The sequence below is a fragment of the Barbus barbus genome, assembly GCF_936440315.1.
Source record: "Barbus barbus genome assembly, chromosome: 38".
NCBI lineage: Eukaryota > Metazoa > Chordata > Actinopteri > Cypriniformes > Cyprinidae > Barbus > Barbus barbus.
The window spans coordinates 4,595,532-4,615,755 of NC_136716.1; the positions used below are offsets into that span (position 1 = coordinate 4,595,532).

At 36.8% G+C, this 20,224-nt stretch overlaps 1 protein-coding gene across 3 annotated transcripts in view; it reads left to right on the forward strand.

Annotated features, from left to right (window-relative positions):
• Positions 1–20,224, forward strand: part of LOC306857862 (cGMP-dependent protein kinase 1-like) — a gene marked incomplete at both ends in the record, with an annotated part of 167,023 nt that overhangs the window by 109,568 nt on the left and 37,231 nt on the right. For all 3 annotated transcript variants that reach the window (XM_079398101.1, XM_079398099.1, XM_079398100.1), the window contains 3 exons: positions 4,379–4,484; positions 5,501–5,564; positions 18,812–18,889. In XM_079398101.1, coding sequence (XP_079254227.1) covers positions 4,379–4,484; positions 5,501–5,564; positions 18,812–18,889 — 248 coding nt within the window. The remainder of the gene's footprint in view (positions 1–4,378; positions 4,485–5,500; positions 5,565–18,811; positions 18,890–20,224) is intronic.

Here is a 20,224-nt window from a genome sequence, read left to right on the forward strand (position 1 = left end):
AGTATTTTTTATTCTAATCTTGATTCTTGAATCTGAAAAAGCAGATGCCCTAAAAGCAGCATCTTAATTGGGATCGTACATCAGGCCACTTGTCACAAGTGTGGATGCCAATTATATTTGCTTGCACTGCTGTCACGGTTATTATATTCTATACAGCAGCCCTAATTCATCTGGAGAACAGCTTGTTCTCAAACTTTGTCATTTTTATGTCTCAAAATGTGGTAACGGCAATTAGGGCTGCACAGTTTTGCTAACAATAAATATAACATCTCAATGTTTTTTTTTTTTTTTTCCCAGCTTTTTGATGGTGTGTGATATATATCTCAGTATGTATGTATTAGCTCTGAAATTATATTCATAATATAGAAAATTTTTGCCAAGTAGTTCCGGAATTAAAGCAAAAATAAGGATACATAAGGATACAGTACATTAATAAATAAATGTGTGTGTGTACCAATTAGCCACCTCGTAAAATATGTTTGAATTGGTAGTGAGATAACATTGTATATTTACATTTGTACATATACTAGATATATAATCAGTGGTGTTCCATTCATATAAGCTGCGAATTCTTCGAATAGCCAGGCCATTTGAGAGAATAAGTTCACGGAATAATTAATATCCCGGGCGCCACAGCATTGGCTGCCCACTGCTCCAAGGCTTTCCTATAGCTCAAATGGTAGAACATGGTGCTAGCAACGCCAATATCATGGGTTCGATTCCCAGGGAAAGCAAGAGCTGTTAAAAATGTATAATGGTGGGAGTTTTAACTCATATTCGCTGGGAATAAAAAAATCATTGAGCAGATGCAGTGTCATATAGACCGGGGGGAATCCCCCCATTTCCCCACCCTCTGAATATTACGTATCATAATGTAACTACGTGTAAGCGTTATTTGGCGGTTTTTACTTGGAAAACCAGCTATATTTTTCTAGCATTCAAATAACAATGGATAAACCTCAAAAGATTGAAGGAGGATTGGAGATGAATTTCATTAACAAATAAGGTAGGAAACGGTACCACGGTGCCATGGTGTATTTTGTTATCTGTGATCCCACTTAGAGTGTTTTAAAAGCCGATAGGGCGTGGGGTGGTGGGGGGGGGGGGGGGGGTCCTATGTCAGCATAACCGGTTAAAAAAAGTCACCGCTCGCCACAGATATATATATAAATTCTGGAAATGTTGGAACGTTTTTTTTAAATTTGAATAAAATTAAACTAAAAGACTTTCAAATCACATGGGCCAATATTTTATAATAACAATAACAAATGTTTAAACGGATACATTTTAAACTTTTATCCACTAAATGAGCTCATTTCAAATTTGATTTCAAATTTGATGCCGAAAAACGATTCTTTTGAAATAATTATATTTTTTATTGCAATGTACAAAATCATCTCAATATTAATGACTTTTGTATCATCAACAAAATATCTACATCCATATCAAATATAGTTAATCATAAATAATTGATAAATCACCCAGACCTAAGGTTATTTAATATCTGTAAAGAATTATGTGAGTTTGAAAGGTTGCGACAAAAGCCAGACTTTTTCAGGCTTGTAGAATAGTTTTTGCGTATTTGAAGCATACTCATTCCGGAAGCCTTGATTGATCAAGACTTGCTGTCCTATATAATAAACCCATTGTAATTGGTCAGTATCTAATGGGCTTAAAACACAACTCTCTCATTAAGAAGCACAGTGACCATTTCTATATGAGAAGGTGTATTAATGTGGCCGTAACTGTTGCTCTGCAAATGACCAGAGAATGTGAATTTTGTTTTGAAAATGGTCTTTGTGAAGTGTTTCTTGTACAAGTGTCATTTGCGCTCGCTGCATGAGGGTGCAAATGATGCATGCTCATAAACGCATTCCTGTTAAATGAGGGCTTATTGTGTTATCTGCTATTTCATGTGGTCGCATGGGTTTGCATCCGTAGATGTGCTATCATACGGTCCTTCAAGCACTAAAGCCGTTTAGTATAGAGTATTGCTCTTCAGATACCTTGCAGGTCTTTACAGTGTTAGGATACAAATATAGTCTTTTGGAATAGCATAACAATATGCTATTCTTAATATTTCTTCATTATTGCATTTTATGATCAACAATGCATAATTTAGCATTCAAAAATCTGAACACCGGAATCTGTAGAGTAAAGTCTTGTGTATAATGCTTATAATGTGGCCCCATGAGTGAGCTGCAAACAATATAGTTGTTTTGAATGAAGTTTATGCTAATATCTTCATAGATCTGTCAGATATTGAGGGCCCAATGGACCTTTTCATCTAAAAATAATTTGGCAATTGCCTCCTGAAGGCACATCTTAGAGGGCAAGTAATATATTGGTAATGTCGTCAAGTGACAACCATTTTATGCCTCTGTCACCATGGACAAATGCGCCTTTTCTCTCCAGCTCTGACAGCATTCCCAGACTGCAAAATCAATTAGGCTGAGACTAAGTGAGTTACAGTGACTCTAAATATAATTATAGAGGTTTTGGGTTTTGTCTAGGTAGACTTCCTGCAAATCATTCATTCTGCAGATAGACTGAGGTTTTCCATGTATTCAGACTGAAGTGAATTTCCTTCTATTTATGCACTGGATCTGAATTGATTTATTCACCCAAATTTAATAAATAATAAGGACAATTTAGTTTTTATTAATATTCATATTTTCAGTTAGTAGTTAGTAGTAATATCATGTCTCTCATACACATATAACTAAACTAAATTAAAATGAGAAATGTTGCCTTGGCAACTAGCTGAAATACAAAGTTTATTTTATTTTCCTTTTGATTATATTTTATTTCAGTTACTGTTTATACGAAAATGTTTTTTAATGGTTTAAATTTTAGTTTACGTTTTGGTATTAATTAACTATAAAGCCCTGATTTAAATATATTATATAATCAGGAAATTATTATATAGAATCTGAATATATAGTTATAAATTTGATTGTAAAGATACAAATCAGAATATATGGTTATAAGTCTGAATATGTAGATACACATCAGAATATATAAGTCTGAATATATAGATACAAATCAGAATATATGGTTATACGTCTGAATATGTAGATACACATCAGAATATATAAGTCTGAATATATAGATACAAATCAGAATATATGGTTATACGTCTGAATATGTAGATACACATCAGAATATATAAGTCTGAATATATAGATACAAATCAGAATATATGGTTATAAGTCTGAATATGTAGATCCACATCAGAATATATAAGTCTGAATATATAGATACAAATCAGAATATATGGTTATACGTCTGAATATGTAGATACACATCAGAATATATAAGTCTGAATATATAGATACAAATCAGAATATATGGTTATATGTCTGAATATGTAGATACACATCAGAATATATAAGTCTGAATATATAGATACAAATCAGAATATATGGTTATACGTCTGAATATGTAGATACACATCAGAATATATAAGTCTGAATATATAGATACAAATCAGAATATATGGTTATACGTCTGAATATGTAGATACACATCAGAATATATAAGTCTGAATATATAGATACAAATCAGAATATATGGTTATACGTCTGAATATGTAGATACACATCAGAATATATATGTATAAATCTGAATATATATAAGTAAATCTGTATATATGTATATAAGTCTAAATATATACATGTAAATTTTAAATTTGTACTGTAGTCATATTTCTGATGTAAATTGCAAAATATAAATATAAGTATGAATATGTAGATACAAAACTGAATATTTAAATGTTAACTATGGACGTATATACGTAAATCTGAATGTATAGTTACATCTGAATAAATAGTAAATCTGAAAATATAGTTGTAAGTTTGAATATAAATGTAAATTGTGAATATATAGTTATTATTCTGACTATAAAATGCACACAAATATACACCATTATCTTTGTTCTTTAATAGGACTAATTTAAATGACATTTTATTAGTTTTTGTTACTTTTAATGTGGAATAAATGGAGCTGAAGATTAAACATACATTTTTATTTTAATGCTTTTACTTTGGTCTCAAAGGAAATTAAATGGATGTATTTATAGATTATAGAATTCATAATTAATTTAATTCAGATTGAACATTTAAGTAAAGTGTTTAGTAATGTTTGTATTAATTGTCTTGTATTGAATGTTAATTGAGAAGCTAAACAGTATGAAATCTGATTAATGTAAACAAAACATAAGTTCTCTTGTGACTACAAGGCATTATATAACAACAGTGATATTGTTAGCACATATTATAGATAAGCAGATAAAGAAAATAAAGAAAATTTTGGCTAGATGAATGTGCATGTGGGTGTTAATTGCTTATTTATTTATTTATTTATTTATTTTCCCCAGCCCTCACAAATGTGAAGTTATGGGCCATCGACCGCCAGTGTTTCCAGACCATCATGATGAGGACCGGACTCATCAAGCATGCAGATTACATGGAGTTTCTGAAGAGGTGGGCTGCTTCTTCGTTCACTTCTATTTATTCTTCCTAACCCCTGATGGAAGAGGTCTGTCCCTCACCAGTATGCAATAAAATAAATTGATTTTCATCATGAATGAATAACACAGAAGTGAATGGTTACACAATCACAGATAACTTACTGTCCTTTGCTGTGTGTGTCGTTAATCTCCCGGGTGATGGGTTTTGATTGTAATATTTTGGAAGGTGAAATGGCATATTACTCTCAAATGTTTCTAATCAACTGTCGTTATATTTTGGCAGTTTTTTTTCAAGTGTTTGTTGGTTAGACGTAGGCAGAGGGCAGATAATGATTAGAGTGCTGTTGCTTTCTGTAGATTCACTCTGCTTGTTTGAGTCCTTCCACTCACTTAGTCAGAAAATATAGATTTTTAGCCATGAACTGTTTATGAATAGCTTTGCTTTATTAGAACATTCTTATTTTTATCATTTAATATCGATTAGTCTACTGTCCATCATAAAAATGCATTCACACTTTTGTTCTCTCCCAATAACGTCTACTGCATTATGTAATAATGGATTTTGCATTCATATTTTAATATGCATTGTAAGTAGAAAGTACATTTTTAGTGTTTCCTAGTAAAAATGTGAGAGTGTTAGTGTAGTTTTTTATTTTTTTTTTAATTTTTAGTTGTAGTTAGTAATTTTTTTTTTAGCTATTTAAAATAATTGGCAGCCCTTTTTTATGGAAACCATGAACAGTCCACCCATATCTCAACCTGAGATATAATTTCTGAAACTGCAAAAGTGTGCTTGTCAGTTTCTTGCATACATTTACTCTGTTCATTTACCAGTTTGTTTCTGATATTACAAAATGAATTTCATAATAATGACGGACTCTTCCTTCTCAACCTGTTCTTTTGAAACTCAGGTTGTTGTTTTGTTTTGGGGTTTTTTTGCTGGTCAGATATGATACTTTGTGACCTGATGGAAACAGCTTGTTTTGTTGGCTCACAAAACCTCAAACTTGCTCTTTATCTTGTTCACAGCGTTCCGACATTCCAAGGCCTTCCGGAAGAAATAGTCAGCAAGCTAGCTGATGTGCTGGAGGAGGTAAGCCACTGAACTGTGTTGTATAAAACATTGTGTATTTTCTCAGAAGAGCCAGTTAACTTACTTTGTGATTCTTTACAACAAGTGTAGACTCCATTCTCTATTAAACATAATTTACTGGATTGTCATTCATTTAATATCACTAGGCAAAGGTTTTAATCAAAAATAGTATTTATTTTAAAGGTCTCACCGGGAAAAGTTTTTGATTTAGATTTTTCTTCAACATGTTATTGAATCTTGCTATTTCCATGAAAATAGGATTGCGCTACATCTGTGTGGATGGTCACTGGTGTACTGTTTCCAATGATTTCATTAATAACTTTGATGGATCGCTCTTCAGGATTATTGAATATTTTGCAATTAAAAATTACAAAAAGAAAATATGAAGTTGAAATAACATGGATAAGGGACTTATACAGAAGCACATGTAATTTGTAAAGATTCTTGGAGCTCATGGTTTGTTTGTATTGAACATTTTATATATTGTGACTAAAAATCAATATCTCTGTGGAGATATTGTGTGACATTTTAATTTCCAGAAACTGATATTGGAAACCAGTGTTATTTTAGTATCACTGATATACTATTATAGATTTAATAAATATTTTAAATTATTTATTTTTATATTTTGTCTTCATTTTAATTTTAGTTAAAGCTTTATTGATTGTTTTTGGCTTTTTTTTTTTTTTAAATGTTTATATATTTTTTTAGCTTTTTTTAACATTTACATTTTTTATTAGTGTTTATTTTATTCAAAGTAAATGGAAATGTTTGCACATGCAGTTCAGATTCATTCCTTTTCAAATAGGCCATGGACAGTTATATCCATTACCCTAAGTATAATAAAAAACACCATCTGATATGTTGTCATGATGGTTTGCCTTATGAAATATAATAGCCTAACTGCCTATTCACCTTTAAGGCATTTGTTCTGCAAAAATGTTGATATTTACTAGGGGAAAAAATGCTTTTTTTTGTTTGTCGTTACCTAAATGAGCTCAATTTGTCATGTTGACAAAGCACACATTGGGCTTATTGAGTCAGAAAGAGTTTGGAGACATTTGCTCAAAGGATATTCCCACACGGAATGACATTTATTTTCGTGAAGGAGACAAAGAACACCAAATTGCTGTTGACAGGCTATTTCAAGTGTAGATGATATAAGTAATAAGCCCTGAAGTGTTAAGTAAAGGACAGCTTTGACTTTTTGTTCCTCTGTTCAGAAACATTGTTTTTGAACTAAATCTCTCATTTGCATGTGGAGATACCCTCCATCATGAATAAAGATGCAGACCAAATCCACTCAGTTTATTATCAAATCCATATGTGCGAGTATAACTGACCTCCCTCAAATGAATTTAATTAGTACAATTTTGTGTTTACAGTTTCTTTTAGGAATAGAAGTGCTACCCTTTTAGAGACCAAATGGAGAAAATTAACCTCTTTTACTTTATTGTTCATTTTCATAATGTTGGGAAATTAATGAAATTATCAGACTAGGCTTGGGACATCCTTGTTAATTAAGATTGCATCAACAAATTAAAACTGCTTTGTTTTTGAATGCGAAGGCCATTCATAAATTCACAGGCTTGTGTTTACAATGCGGCTGTTGGTGTCCTAATATAATACACATCAAGTCAAACCTTTTTTTCAGTATTTCCCAGCACATTACAATAAGCTATCACACTTCTTGCAAGGAAATCCCTCTTTTTGTATTTTTCGTCAGTGATTTATTCTATATGAAACATTGAACAGCTGTATTTCACTCACTGGCCACTTTATTAGGTAGACCTTGCTAGTACCAGGTTGGACCCACTTTTGCCTTCAGAACTGCCTTAATTCTTCGTGGCAGAGATTCAACATGGTGTTGGAAACATTCCTCAGTGATTTTGGTCCATATTGACATGATAGCATCACCCAGTTGCTGCAGATTTGTCAGCCTCACATCCATGATGCGAATCTCCCGTTCCACCACATCTCAAAGGTGCTCTATTGGATTGAGATCTGGTGACTGTGGAGGCAATTTGAGTAAAGTGAACTCATTGTCATGTTCAAGAAACCAGTCTGAGATGATTTAAGCTTTGTGACATGGTGCATTATATTGCTGGAAGTAGCCATCAGAAGATGGGTACACTGTAGTCATAAAGGGATGGACATGGTCAGCAACAATACTCAGGTAGGCTGTGGCATTTAAACTATGCTCAGTTGGTACTAAGGGGCCCAAAGTGTGCCAAGAAAATATCCCCCACACCATTACACCACCACCACCAGCCTGAACCGTTGAGACAAGGCAGGATGGATCCATGCTTTCATGTTCATTACCCCAATTCTGACGCTACCATCTGAATGTCGCAGCAGAAATCAAGACTCATCAGACCAGGCAACGTTTTTCCAATCTTCTTTTGTCCAATTTTGGGGAGTCTGTGCCAATTGTAGCCTCCGTTTCCTGTTCTTAGCTGACAGGAGCAGCACCCAGTGTGGTCTTCTGCTGCTGTAGTCCATCTGCTTCAGTGTTCGACGTGTTGTGTGTTCAGAGATGTTTTCTGCATACCTTGGTTGTAACGAGTGGTTATTTGAGTTACTGTTGCCATTTTATCATCTCTAACCAGTCTGCCCATTCTCCTCTGACCTCTGACATCAACAAGGCATTTTCGTCCACACAACTGCCGCTCACTGGATATTTTTCTCTTTTTCGGACCTTTCTCTGTAAACCCTAGAGATGGTTGTGCGTGAAAATCCCTGTAGATCAGCAGTTTTTGAAATACTCAGACCAGTCCGCCTGGCACCAACAACCATTCCACGTTCAAAGTCACTTAAATCCCCTTTCTTCCCCATTCTGATGCTCGGTTTGAACTTCAGCAAGTCGTCTTCACCACATCTAGATGCCTAAATGCACTGAGTTGCTGCCATTTGATTGGCTGATTAGCAATTTGTGTTACCGAGCAATTGAACAGGTGTACCTAATTAAGTGGCCGTTGAGCGTATATCTCACCGGCCACTTTACAAAGTACATCTGTTCAACTCCATGTTAATGCCAAAATCTAATTATCCAATCACATGGAAACAGCCCAATGCATTTAGGCATGTTGGCATGGTCAAGATAATTTGAATGAGGAAGAAAGGCAATTTAAGATTTTGAATGTGGCATGGTTGTGGTTGATGCCAGATGTGCTGGTCTGAGTATTTCAGAAACTGCTGGTCTACTGGGATTTTAATGTACAAGTATCTCTAAGGTTTACAGAGAATGGACCAAAAAAGAGAAAGTATCCAGTGAATGGCATTTGGCTTAAACAACATGAAAGCATGGATCCATCCTGCTTTGTATCAATGGCTCAGGCTGATGGAGGTGGTGGTGTAATGGTGTGGGGGATATTTTCTTGGCACACTTCGGTACCAACTGAGCATTGTTTAACCTACCTGAGTGATGATGCTGACCATGTCCCTCCCTTATATGACCACAGTGAACCCATCTTCTGATGGCTACTTCTGATGGCTAATGCGCCATGTCACAAAGCTCAAATAATCTCAGACTGGTTTCTTGAACATGACAATGAGTTCATTATACTCGAATGGCCTCCACAGTCATCAGATATCAATCCAATAGAGTGTGTTTGGAATAAGCTGGAACAGGAGATTGGCATCATGGATGTGCAGCCGACAAATCTGCAGCAACTGTGTGATGCTATCATGTCAATATGGACCAAAATCTCTGAGGAATGTTTCCAGCCCCTTGTTGAATCTATGCCATGAAGAATGAAGGCAGTTTTGGAGGCAAAAAGACCTAGTATATATTTTAAACATGACTAAAACTAGATGAAGGCTGAATGATGTGAACTGAAAATCAACTTGTAATAGAAGTTCAGAGTGTGGCTTTTAACGTATTTTTAAATATATTTTGGGAACAAATAATTATTAGATCAATTGCTTCATGAATATCACTGTCGTGTTTTAAAGGCAGAGCTGATGACATGATCATGGCCTAAAACTGTGGGTAGAGTGACTAATGAGCTGCAATCATTGCTTGGGTTCCTGCTGGTCACCTGCTGTGGTTGCTGGCCTGACTAAACATGATGAAAACAGTGCTGTGTTCTCTGCTTTGATCTTGCACTCTGTTCTCTACATTCTCTCAGTCCCTCATTTCTCTCTTTCTCATACTACTATCTACTATACTCCTTTCTTTTGAGCTGAAATGGTGTAGCAAAGAAGCATTGTGCTCTGTTTTTGAAGATTAACTGTTTTTTTACACACATTCTGTGATTATATATAATGTGATTTATATTTTGTGAATTTGTTTTGTCTATTTGTAATAAATAGCTATTCAAATTCAGTTCAACTTCTCTCTCTCTCTCTCTCTCTCTCTCTCTCTCTCTCTCTCTCTCTCTCTCTCTCTCTCTCTCTCTCTCTCTCTCTCTCTCTCTCTCTCTCTCTCTCTCTCTCTCTTTCTCTCTCTCTCTCTCTCTCTCTCTCTCGCTTTGTTTATGCTCCGTCTCAGCTGGTTCTCTGCTCTCTTCGCTGGTCGCCGTAGGCTCAGAATAGAAAACATCTCTGACCATATGTATGAATCTGTCTGCCAAAACAACTGTGTAAGTTCCCCTAGGCAAGCTTCATGATGTAACATGCTAGCATCCTTTGCTCATTTTAGAAGTCTGTGCTGATTAGTAAAAGTATTAAAAAATAATGCAATAAAAAATATCATTTAATTGTGCCCTGACCCATATGTAACTTCTATATTAAGCAACTTTCCTACCACAGGAGCATTTCAAGATTGTAATATTTTTTTATTAATTTTGCAGTCAGCACAGGCCAGCTGCTACGATAGTCATCATGCGTCACCAGACCACTCTTATGAAGAGCCGACAGCACAGACTTAGTGAGGAGTTGTTCACAAAGCATACATTGTTGCATTATAAAAAAAGCATTTTTGTGCCAAAAACATGAACATTTCCAACTTCTCTCTGGCAATTTGATTTAAATGGTTTTTGCTTCTGACCTCACAAAGCCATGGCAGTTCAGAACGAGTCGGTTTCAATAAATGAGTTCTTAGACTCGAAATAAATATTCAGTATTCAGTTGAATACAGTTGACTCAGCACATTAGGCTATAATAGTAGACTAAATGCCTCATTTCAGGACAAGTGTTTTAAAACGTTTTGACGCTGTGGACCTAGTGTTAATTTAATTTATGAAAACTATAATGAAAAATATTCATTGACGATCATTGAGTCTCTGTTACTAATTGTAATAAATCCAAACACTTAAACAGGTTCTGTACAATACAAAGTAGTTTTTGTTGTTGTAATTTAAAAAAAGCTTTTGAGTCGTAACAGTTTGCATAATTTACAGAGTTTGTTAATTTATATGATAATTTAAGGCAACTAGATAAGGTAAAATAAACCATATGTATGACATTGTCTGTTTTTGTGCTTATAGAAGAAAATGCAGTCCAGTATTTCTGATGAAACTCAAATTACAGCAATCATGATCAGTTATCATGATTACAATTTTGATCAAAATAATTATAATTATCTGTTTAACCATTATTGAACGTGACTAAAACATGATGTATATGAAGTTTCCGTTGACTGAAGTTTCCCAGAGTTTTAGTTATTTAAAACTTGACTTAAATAAAAAAACAGGATAGGTTGACTGAATCTATATGGTGAAAACTAAAAAGGATATTTAACACAGGACTAAGACTATAAGACAAGACAAGGCACAAAAAAACAAAAACAGCTGACAAAATTAACTCTACTTGGCCCTCCAAATATTATGTTCCCTTGTGCTTTTTTGCTGATATTATTGGACTCAGATGTCTTAAATTGTGTATGGAAATAGGTGTGCAGCTAATGCAGTAATGCAACAACAGTATTAGATATTATCTCCACATCAAGACCTTCTGTTTCAAGTGAGTGGATGTGTGGGACGGGCTGCACTGCCGAATTTCCTGGCACATTGAATATCTTTTCATACTTTGCAAGCCTGATGATAAAGCAAATTTGTGGTAGCCTATCGTATGTTTTGCAGTTCAGTGTGGAGAGGGTCATCGCAGAGAACTGCTCAGCATTATGTTCCAGTTTGAAGATATATGGCTCTTTAATTGATGACTCTCCTGAAACCCATTTGAAGTAGGAAATTACAGCAAATAGCTTTTCATTTTTTAAAAATTAAACCAAATGGATGATTGATGATAATGTCCTCCTGGGGAAAAAAAGGATGAAGACACAAGGTGAAATGAAAATAAGAGTTCCACTCTTCTGTGCCTTTTTTTTTTTTCAAGATGGGAATTGACTTTTCATTGAAAAGTTTTCTCTTTCCACAGCATGATCATTACTATAATGATCAAGGCCCTAAAACATTGAAAGATTGTTTAGAAAATATATCTTTGTGATCGAGCATTTTCTTCTTTCAGGATGAAGATATTCCATATAAGTTGTTTTTTTCAAAGACAATCCAGTATCACTCACAATGTCTGTCTCACCTTGAACGCATTCAGAAAGGCAATGCATTCAATATTTGGAAAGTTCTTAAAGTTAATTTATTGGGTCTCTGAATGCCTCCTGTCTGGTACTTTTAGGTCGGTGGAGGCATTTCTGAGGTACTAGAGATAAAGACTTTGCAGTTTGGTCAAAGGCTATTATATGCTGCAGGAAAAATCAATGTGTAATTGTACTAAGCATTTTACTAAAGTTCACATTAAAGTCTTTAAGCACAATATAAAGTGCAAGCTTTCAGAGATGACTGACAGCATTGTGGGAAGTTGAAAAACTAGACACAAAGGCTATGTTCAGACAGCAGGCAAATCAGATTTTTTCTCAAATCAGATCTTTTCAGACAGACTGTCTGCACTATTAATTCCAAGTGATCAAATCTGATTTGTGTGTCCAGACATAAACAACTTATCTGCATGGGTTGCTTTGGTTACTATGTAGGCGTAGTGGCGTACCCACATTTTTGATGAGGCTTTCAAAACACATGCAGGAAAAATGAAGGTGCATCATCTCATTCTCTAAATAAGTGCCCTCTTGAGTCGCGGGGCAGAACTCCTCTGTCGCACAACAAAAAAACTCGGCGTCAGATGTTCTGCGTTGTACTCACAGCCAGCTTTGGCTTTGTTTGAATACTGTATGAATACTTCTTACATTTTCGCCACCGGTTTTGACGTTATCATTATGTGTTGTTTTAGGAGTGATGCAAGAGACAATTCAAAATCCGATATGAGCAGCCAGAGTGTCCAGACTGAGATGCATCTGTATTGAAATCTGTTTGGATCTGTTGCAATGCTTTCTGTGTGCGTGCTTCAGATGTGTGCGTTCAGAAAACCGTATATCAGAAGTTTAAACTAATATGGTTTAAAATGCATGATTTCAGTGTAATAGACATGATAATCAGAATCAGAATGAGCTTTATTGGCCAAGTATGTTTGCACATACGAGGAATTTGTTTTAGTGACAGAAGCTCCACAGTGTAACAGAGAGACAGCAACAGGACAGGGCACAGATAAAAAAGAATAATACAAATATCCAAATAGGCAATGTACAAAACAGCAAAAACACAATATATAATATAGACAATTATGTGTGTACAGGTCTTATATGTGCAAATTTGAAATGAAAAAATTAGATAAATAAAAAAGTAAGCAAGTGTGGTGAATAAATAATAGAGTTGTCTGTTCCGTGTTTTATTGTCAAGTGTTCATGAGTTGGATTGCCTGAGGAAAGAAACTGTTTCTGTGTCTGGTCGTTCTGGTGCTCAGAGCTCTGTAGCGTTGAACAGATGGTAACAGTTCAAAGAGGGAGTGTGCTGGATGTGAGGGATCCAGAGTGATTTTACCAGCCCGTTTGCTCACTCTGGATAAGTACAGTTCTTGGAGAGTGGGGAGGGTTGTACCAATGATTCGCTCAGCAGTCCGGACTACCCTCCTTAGTCTTCTGAGGTCAGATTTGGTAGCTGAACCAGACAGTTATTGAAGCGCAGAGGGCGGATTCAATGATGGCAGAGTAGAATTGTTTCAGAAGCTCCTGTAGCAGGTTGAACTTCCTCAGCTGGCGAAGGAAGTACAACCTCTGCTGGGCCTTTTTCACAATAGAGTCAATGTGATTGTCCCACTTCAGGTCCTGAGAGATGGTGGTGCCCAGGAATCTGAATGACTCCACTGCTGTTCATGATGGTGAGTGGGGGGAGTGCAGGGGGGTTTCTCCTGAAGTCCACGATCATCTCCACAGTTTTGAACGTGTTCAGCTCCAGGTTGTTAAGACTGCACCATACAGCCAGCTCCTTAACCTCCTGTCTATAAGCAGACTCGTCACCATCCTGAATGAGGCCGATCAGTGTGGTGTCGTCTGCAAACTTCAGGAGCTTGACAGAGGGGTCTTTAGATGTGCAGTCGCTGGTGTAGAGGGAGAAGAGCAGTGGGGAGAGCGCAGCCCTGAGGAGCTCCAGTGCTGGATGTGGATTTACCAAGCTTTACTAACTGCTGTCTGTCTGTCAGGAAGCTGGTGATCCACTGACAGACAGAGGTGGGGACGGTGAGCTGAGACAGTTTATTCTGAAGGGTGTCCGTGACAATGGTGTTAAAAGCGGAGCTGAAGTCCACAAATCGGATCCTCACAAGTCCCTGGTCAAAATCCGTGCTGACGAAGCTTCACGAGCGCGCCAGCTCGCTTCCCCCGTCTGTGCGTCTTCCTGAAGCGTTTGACCAGAGCTACAGCTCCGCAAATTACAATGTCCAGCAAAATGTCCGAGTAGTCAAAATCCGGTAAAAGATTTTGTGGTGTGTTCTGCCGAATGTTCAGCAGGTCATCCCTGGTAAAACTGATTGTATTTGAGTAACAAAAAACAGGAAAAACAAACAAAAACAGTACAAACACTGAAGAGCAATGCACAGTAGCTGCCATGTGCGGCGCCATCTTGAATCAAAACCAAACAGATATTTTTTAGCAGAGTATCTGAGGTACAAGCTGTAAAGGCACAGCCCTATTCTGGAAAAGGTGGCCGGGAACAGCAGCTCATTTGCATTTAAAGAGACATGTACGAAAACAGCGTGTTTCTGCTTCCACTCAAAACAGGCATTTTTCAAAATTATATAATAAATTATATGTGTGGTATTTTGAGCTGCAACTTCATAGACACCTTCTGGTGCTCTTATCTATGGAGAAAATGAATTCAAACCAGTGGTCTCAAACTCAGTTCCCAGAGTTTAGCTCCAATCATAATTAAACACTCTTGAAGAAGCTCATCAAGGCCTTCAGGATTGCTGTAAACTTCCAAGCAGTTGAGTTAGAGCTGTTTGCAGGGTTATAGCCCTCCAGGAATTGAGTTTGAGGCCACTGATTTAAAGGGGTCATCGGATGCCCATTTTCCACAAGCTGATATGAGTACTTCCACAAGCTGAAATGATTCTTTTCTTAATGAAAAGTCTGTAACATAGTTTGGTTAAAATTTCTCAATGGTAGTATAAAACAACACTGTTTTTACCCTGTCAAAAACAGCTCTGTCTAACGCAAGCTGTATTCTTGCATGCCGCTTTAAATGCAAATGAGCTATGCTCGCCCCTACCTCTCTTCCGAGCCCGCTCTCTGAGAGACTGTAAACTTTAGCCGCATTCATCGTGAAACTTGCTAATTAGGACATTATTAGGAAAGGCGATTTGTAAAGATTCATTAAAAAAACCTTACACTCACTTCTTATGGAGGTGAAGCTGGATCACGAATTATTCTCATGAAGATAGATGCATTTAGGCAGATCGGGGGCGAATTCCCTTCAAAAACAAATGTAATCCACTGCGTCTTCAGCGGCTCAGATGTCGGGAGTAAATGACAACTGCTATATTCATTATTACATCCAACAACAGAACACCTCAATCGTTTAGGAGACATTCTTGTCTACATCTGCTCCGACGTGAAACAATGGCGGACTGATGACAGCTCACTCACGGCGGGTCTAAGGTAAGACACCAGTCCAGTCTGTGCTGAAACGCTACTGTCAATCAATAATCGTGGGAGCGGCCTTAGTCAGTGTCGAAATGAGAAAGGGGAAATGATTTAACGAGATTAAATAAAAACCACTGGGTGGATCTTTATCATTATAGGGTATATGTCACATCCGGAGATCCCTTTAAACTATAACATATAAACCATGACTTTGAATGCTTTTCTGTCAAATAAATAAATAAAATAGAAATTGCAGAATTCTCTGTGAGTAACATCCTTGTCCATAATCCTGAAAAGAGATCCACCAATCAAATAAGCCACTGTTACCAATGAAACAAGAATTGTTCCAAAGCTCAGTAGTGACCACACACTCCCAGTGATTTAATCAAGACTCCCAACACTTAAAGACTGACATAGTATTTTCTTTTAAATACTATATATAAAAAATATTTCCTCATTTAAACAAAACAACAACAAAAGCCTTGTGGTTTTGCCCCCCCCCCCACCTAATTTTCACATGCTTTTTCGTTTCAGATATGGTTGGTTTGGTTTGTGTGTCTTTATTGAAGATTGTTTAAAAAGCTTATAAAGAAAGTGTAAGGGGAAAAAAAAACACATCTGAAACCAAGGCTGCTTAAAAAGCAGACATCCATATTGCACTCTGTTATCCTGTGTCTACAGCAGTTAGCTATGCCTGGGCTTTATCCCAGACATGCTTGTGAAGTGCTGGAGTTGGCAGTCATTCCCACACTCCACTGTTCTACTTGGAGCAACATGGGTCAGAAAGTCAGATTTTTCCATCAGATGTTTGAGGCCTTATGGTAGGAATAAAAGAATGTAGGGCAAAGAGTGGAAAGAGGGGGGATTTCTGGAGAAGGGTCGCAGTTAAAGTTAAATAGTAAATCAGTTGGGATTATGCGACAATAAATAAGGATTTTCTTTTTCCTGAAAATGCTAATAACATTATATGTTAATAATATGCTAACATTAATGCTATTGATTTTATCACAATAGAACTAAATGTTACTGACTTCGCTCACACAGGTTATAACAGCATTCCTATTTCTGTACCCCCCCCCACACACACACACACTTTGTTACAATTGTGGTGTGTCTGGCCTACAAACAATTATATAATATTGTGATATACTGGATGCAGTCTTCTGATTTTGTATCTCTTTTTGGAACGGACTGATTATATGTCTCATTGATATGAGTTTATGCACCTCAGTGTTTGAGTGGACATTATCAAAATTATCCAAAATAATTCATCTTGTTCTCAAAAACTGAACTGCATAAACTCAGATCAAAGGCCTACAACCAGTCAGTTTAAAAAAAAGAAATGCAAGACCTGTGCTAATCAAAAGAAAACAAGTTGCCAAAAAGATTGAATGGAAGATTTGGTGATAATATAGCATAATGAGAGAAGTACAGGCAATTTTTTAAAAGGCCAGTCATTTTTGACCAGGATCACCAAATTAGGTAAAGGATTTTCAGCACAGCACAAGAGTTAAAATGTCTGAACATTTAGCAGTCTAGTCGGATAATGTCTAGAACAAAATGTTAAAAATCGCAGCTGATATTACTTCCCAAAGTAGGCCACATAAAAATAACGTATTCCATACAGTTAACTCTGTTATATACTGTATATTTTAGCAAATTTAGTAGGTCTTCCAGAGGTTCTATACGGAAAATTTGCATTCTGTACACAGCACAGTATATACTGCAGCAAAAATAGTATGGTAATATGCTATTCTGCGATATTCAGCATATTCTAAAATTCCACAGACAGGAATAGTACCTAGCCAGAATTCATCCACCAAGAAAAGTAGGACATTTTACATTAAAATTCTGTAAATAAGCTTTATAGCACTAACAAATAATATTCACAGTTTACAAAAATACAAATAATAATAATTTTACTCAAGCCTTTATGTAAGAATTTCCCATTTCTGCTTTAAACCCTCTGGAACATCTATTGTATTACTATAAATGTGATTTTCATTTGTGCTTAGAAATGGACGAGTCAGAATTATTTTCAGCAAGCCACAAATGCTGTTGAGAGATGTTGAGGTGGTATTCAATAATACATCCTCATCCTAACAGTACAAAAGAGAGTCAAATTCAGTCCTGAACCTCAACATTATTACATCCTCAAGGTGAGCTCAGTAATAGACCTTTGAACTGCACAATGCTGCAGGAGCAGCACATTAATTCTACTGCTGTAAACCAAACTAATTTTTCAAATCAGATATTTCAGGGTTTCTCAGGGCTTTAGGGTTTCAAGAACTGGGCTTGATCTTTAAAATGATGAGAAATGTGTTAGGTCTTGATGTCCAGGTCATTGGGCTTGAGATGATGAGCTCTGTTGAAACTTGTACCAGAAGGGATTTTGTTTGGCCTTGACCAACAATAGAGGACAAATAGTTCAGTTACAAAGGCTGCTGTCAGGAACAGCACACACAAAGAAAACTCAAATGTCATGACAATCCCATTGCATCATGGTTGTAGAAACATAGTAATGATTATTATTTATTTCATTGTCAATCAAATGTGGTAAATCAAATCAAGCAAGGTATTCCAAGTATTCCAGTATTAAAATGATTCCTTTTGCCACTATTTGTTATAATCAGTGAGATTTTTCAAACATGATTTTTCAACATTCTTTTCAAGCTGTTGGTCAGCCATTAAACTTGACCAGAGAAAACTGACGGTAAAAGAAAATGGGCTACTCACATTATGTTATGAATTGCATAAAACACATTTAGAAACAAAAATATTTTCCATTTGCTGGAGAAAAAGTAAGTGGTGCTTGAAAAATTGCCATGGATGTTGTTGCTGATTGCCAGGGCATTGCTATGCGGTTGCTATGGTGTTCTAGGTGATCCTAGGTGTTTTTTTATTGACCCAAGTCAACAGATTGCATCCCCAAGGCTTTATAATATCCTGCTCTCTATAATCTGAAGTGCTTAAAAAAACAACACCACACAACATACCTCTCCAAAACAACCCACACAACGTCTTTCATAACTATTCAGGCCTTAAAATAAGTGTAGTCTTAACATTGAGGTTTCAGCCGAAGTTTCCCAGAGTTACATTTGCATTGGGTGCCATTGTGGTTTGCCAGCTATGAGGACTTCTGTTCTTGTTTTGGTGTTGCAGCCCTGAAGCAGCCTGTTGCTTGACTGAATCACTGTCTTCATAATGGCTTGAGTGTGATTGTGATGGAGCCAAACTCTGAAAATTGATCCAGAAGGGAAAAAAATGACATTTTAGTAATTCTCTCTCTTTGCCTCTCTTTCTTTATCTCATTTCTCAGACTCACTACAGTGATGGAGAGTACATTATCAGACAAGGTGCCAGAGGGGACACGTTCTTTATCATTAGCAAGGGAAAGGTAAGATCTTTTCCAGCACAGAGACAGAATATCACTAAGGTTGCATGCATGAACAACTTTTGAAGAAAAGTTTCTTTCCTGTCTTCATTTACTCACCCTCATGCTGTTCCAAACCTGTATGCAAGTTGAAGACCTGGGCCCTATCATACATCTGGCGCAATGCGGCGCCAGGCGTGACGCAAGTGTTTTTTGTTAGTTTCAGCCTGACGCAGTTATCACTTTCATGTTCTGCGCCAGGTTGTTTAAATAGCAAATGCATTTGCGCCCATTTGTGCACTCATGGGCGTTGCTGGTCTGAAATCTAAGTGTGTTCAGGCGCATTGTTGGCGCGTTGCTATTTTTAGACAACTGAAATAGACCGTGCAATTTACCAACTAAAACCTGGTCTAAAGTCAATGTTTTTTTTGCAGTATTTTTTTGTTTTTTAAAGAACGTGTTAGTAACATGCGCCTATATATGGGTCCACAACACGTGTACACTCTGCTTATTACACACACAGGGACACACAGCACACAAACATGTCAAATATTAAAAATAGGATTACAATGTAAAAGATTATTATTGTTTAGGCTACATAAATATAAAAATGCCTACAAGCCATAATGGATAGTCATTGCATGTATCAGAATGAGGCTACCTATTTGCTTGCGCATGAGCAGCTCCGTTTCCTGTTGCTTGGAGATGCGTTCAGTCTTTGCGCTTGCAAATTCCGCCATGTAAATAGCGAATCCACCATAGCGCGAGCGCAACAGGGTCTTAAAGGGAATGGGAAATGAGACTCTGATTGGTTTAAGTGACATATAGCCAAGTATGGTGACCCATACTCGGAATTCGTGCTCTGCATTTAACCCATCCAACGTGCACACACACAGCAGTGAACACACACACACACCGTGAACACACACCCGGAGCAGTGGGCAGCCATTTATGCTGCGGCGCCCGGGGAGCAGTTGGGGGTTCGGTGCCTTGCTCAAGGGCACCTCAGTTGTGGTATTGAGGGTGGAGAGAGCGCTGGACATTCATTCCCCCCACCTACAATCCCTGCCGGCCCGAGACTCGAACCCGCAACCTTTGGATTACGAGTCCGACTCTCTAAACATTAGGCCACGACTTCCCGAACATTATTTAGGGCATAATGTTTATTGCACATTATGCCCAAAATACACCCATTACTCATTAAACGAATAGGGACAACCCTTTTTTTCCCGTCGTTAAACTAGCAAAAGTGGATTCGGAGACTGGCTAAGTGCACCTGCACTGTGCGATTTAGACCATTCACTTAGATTGTTAAAATAGGGCCCAAAAAGTCAAAAGTCTTAAACAGGATTTCAGAAG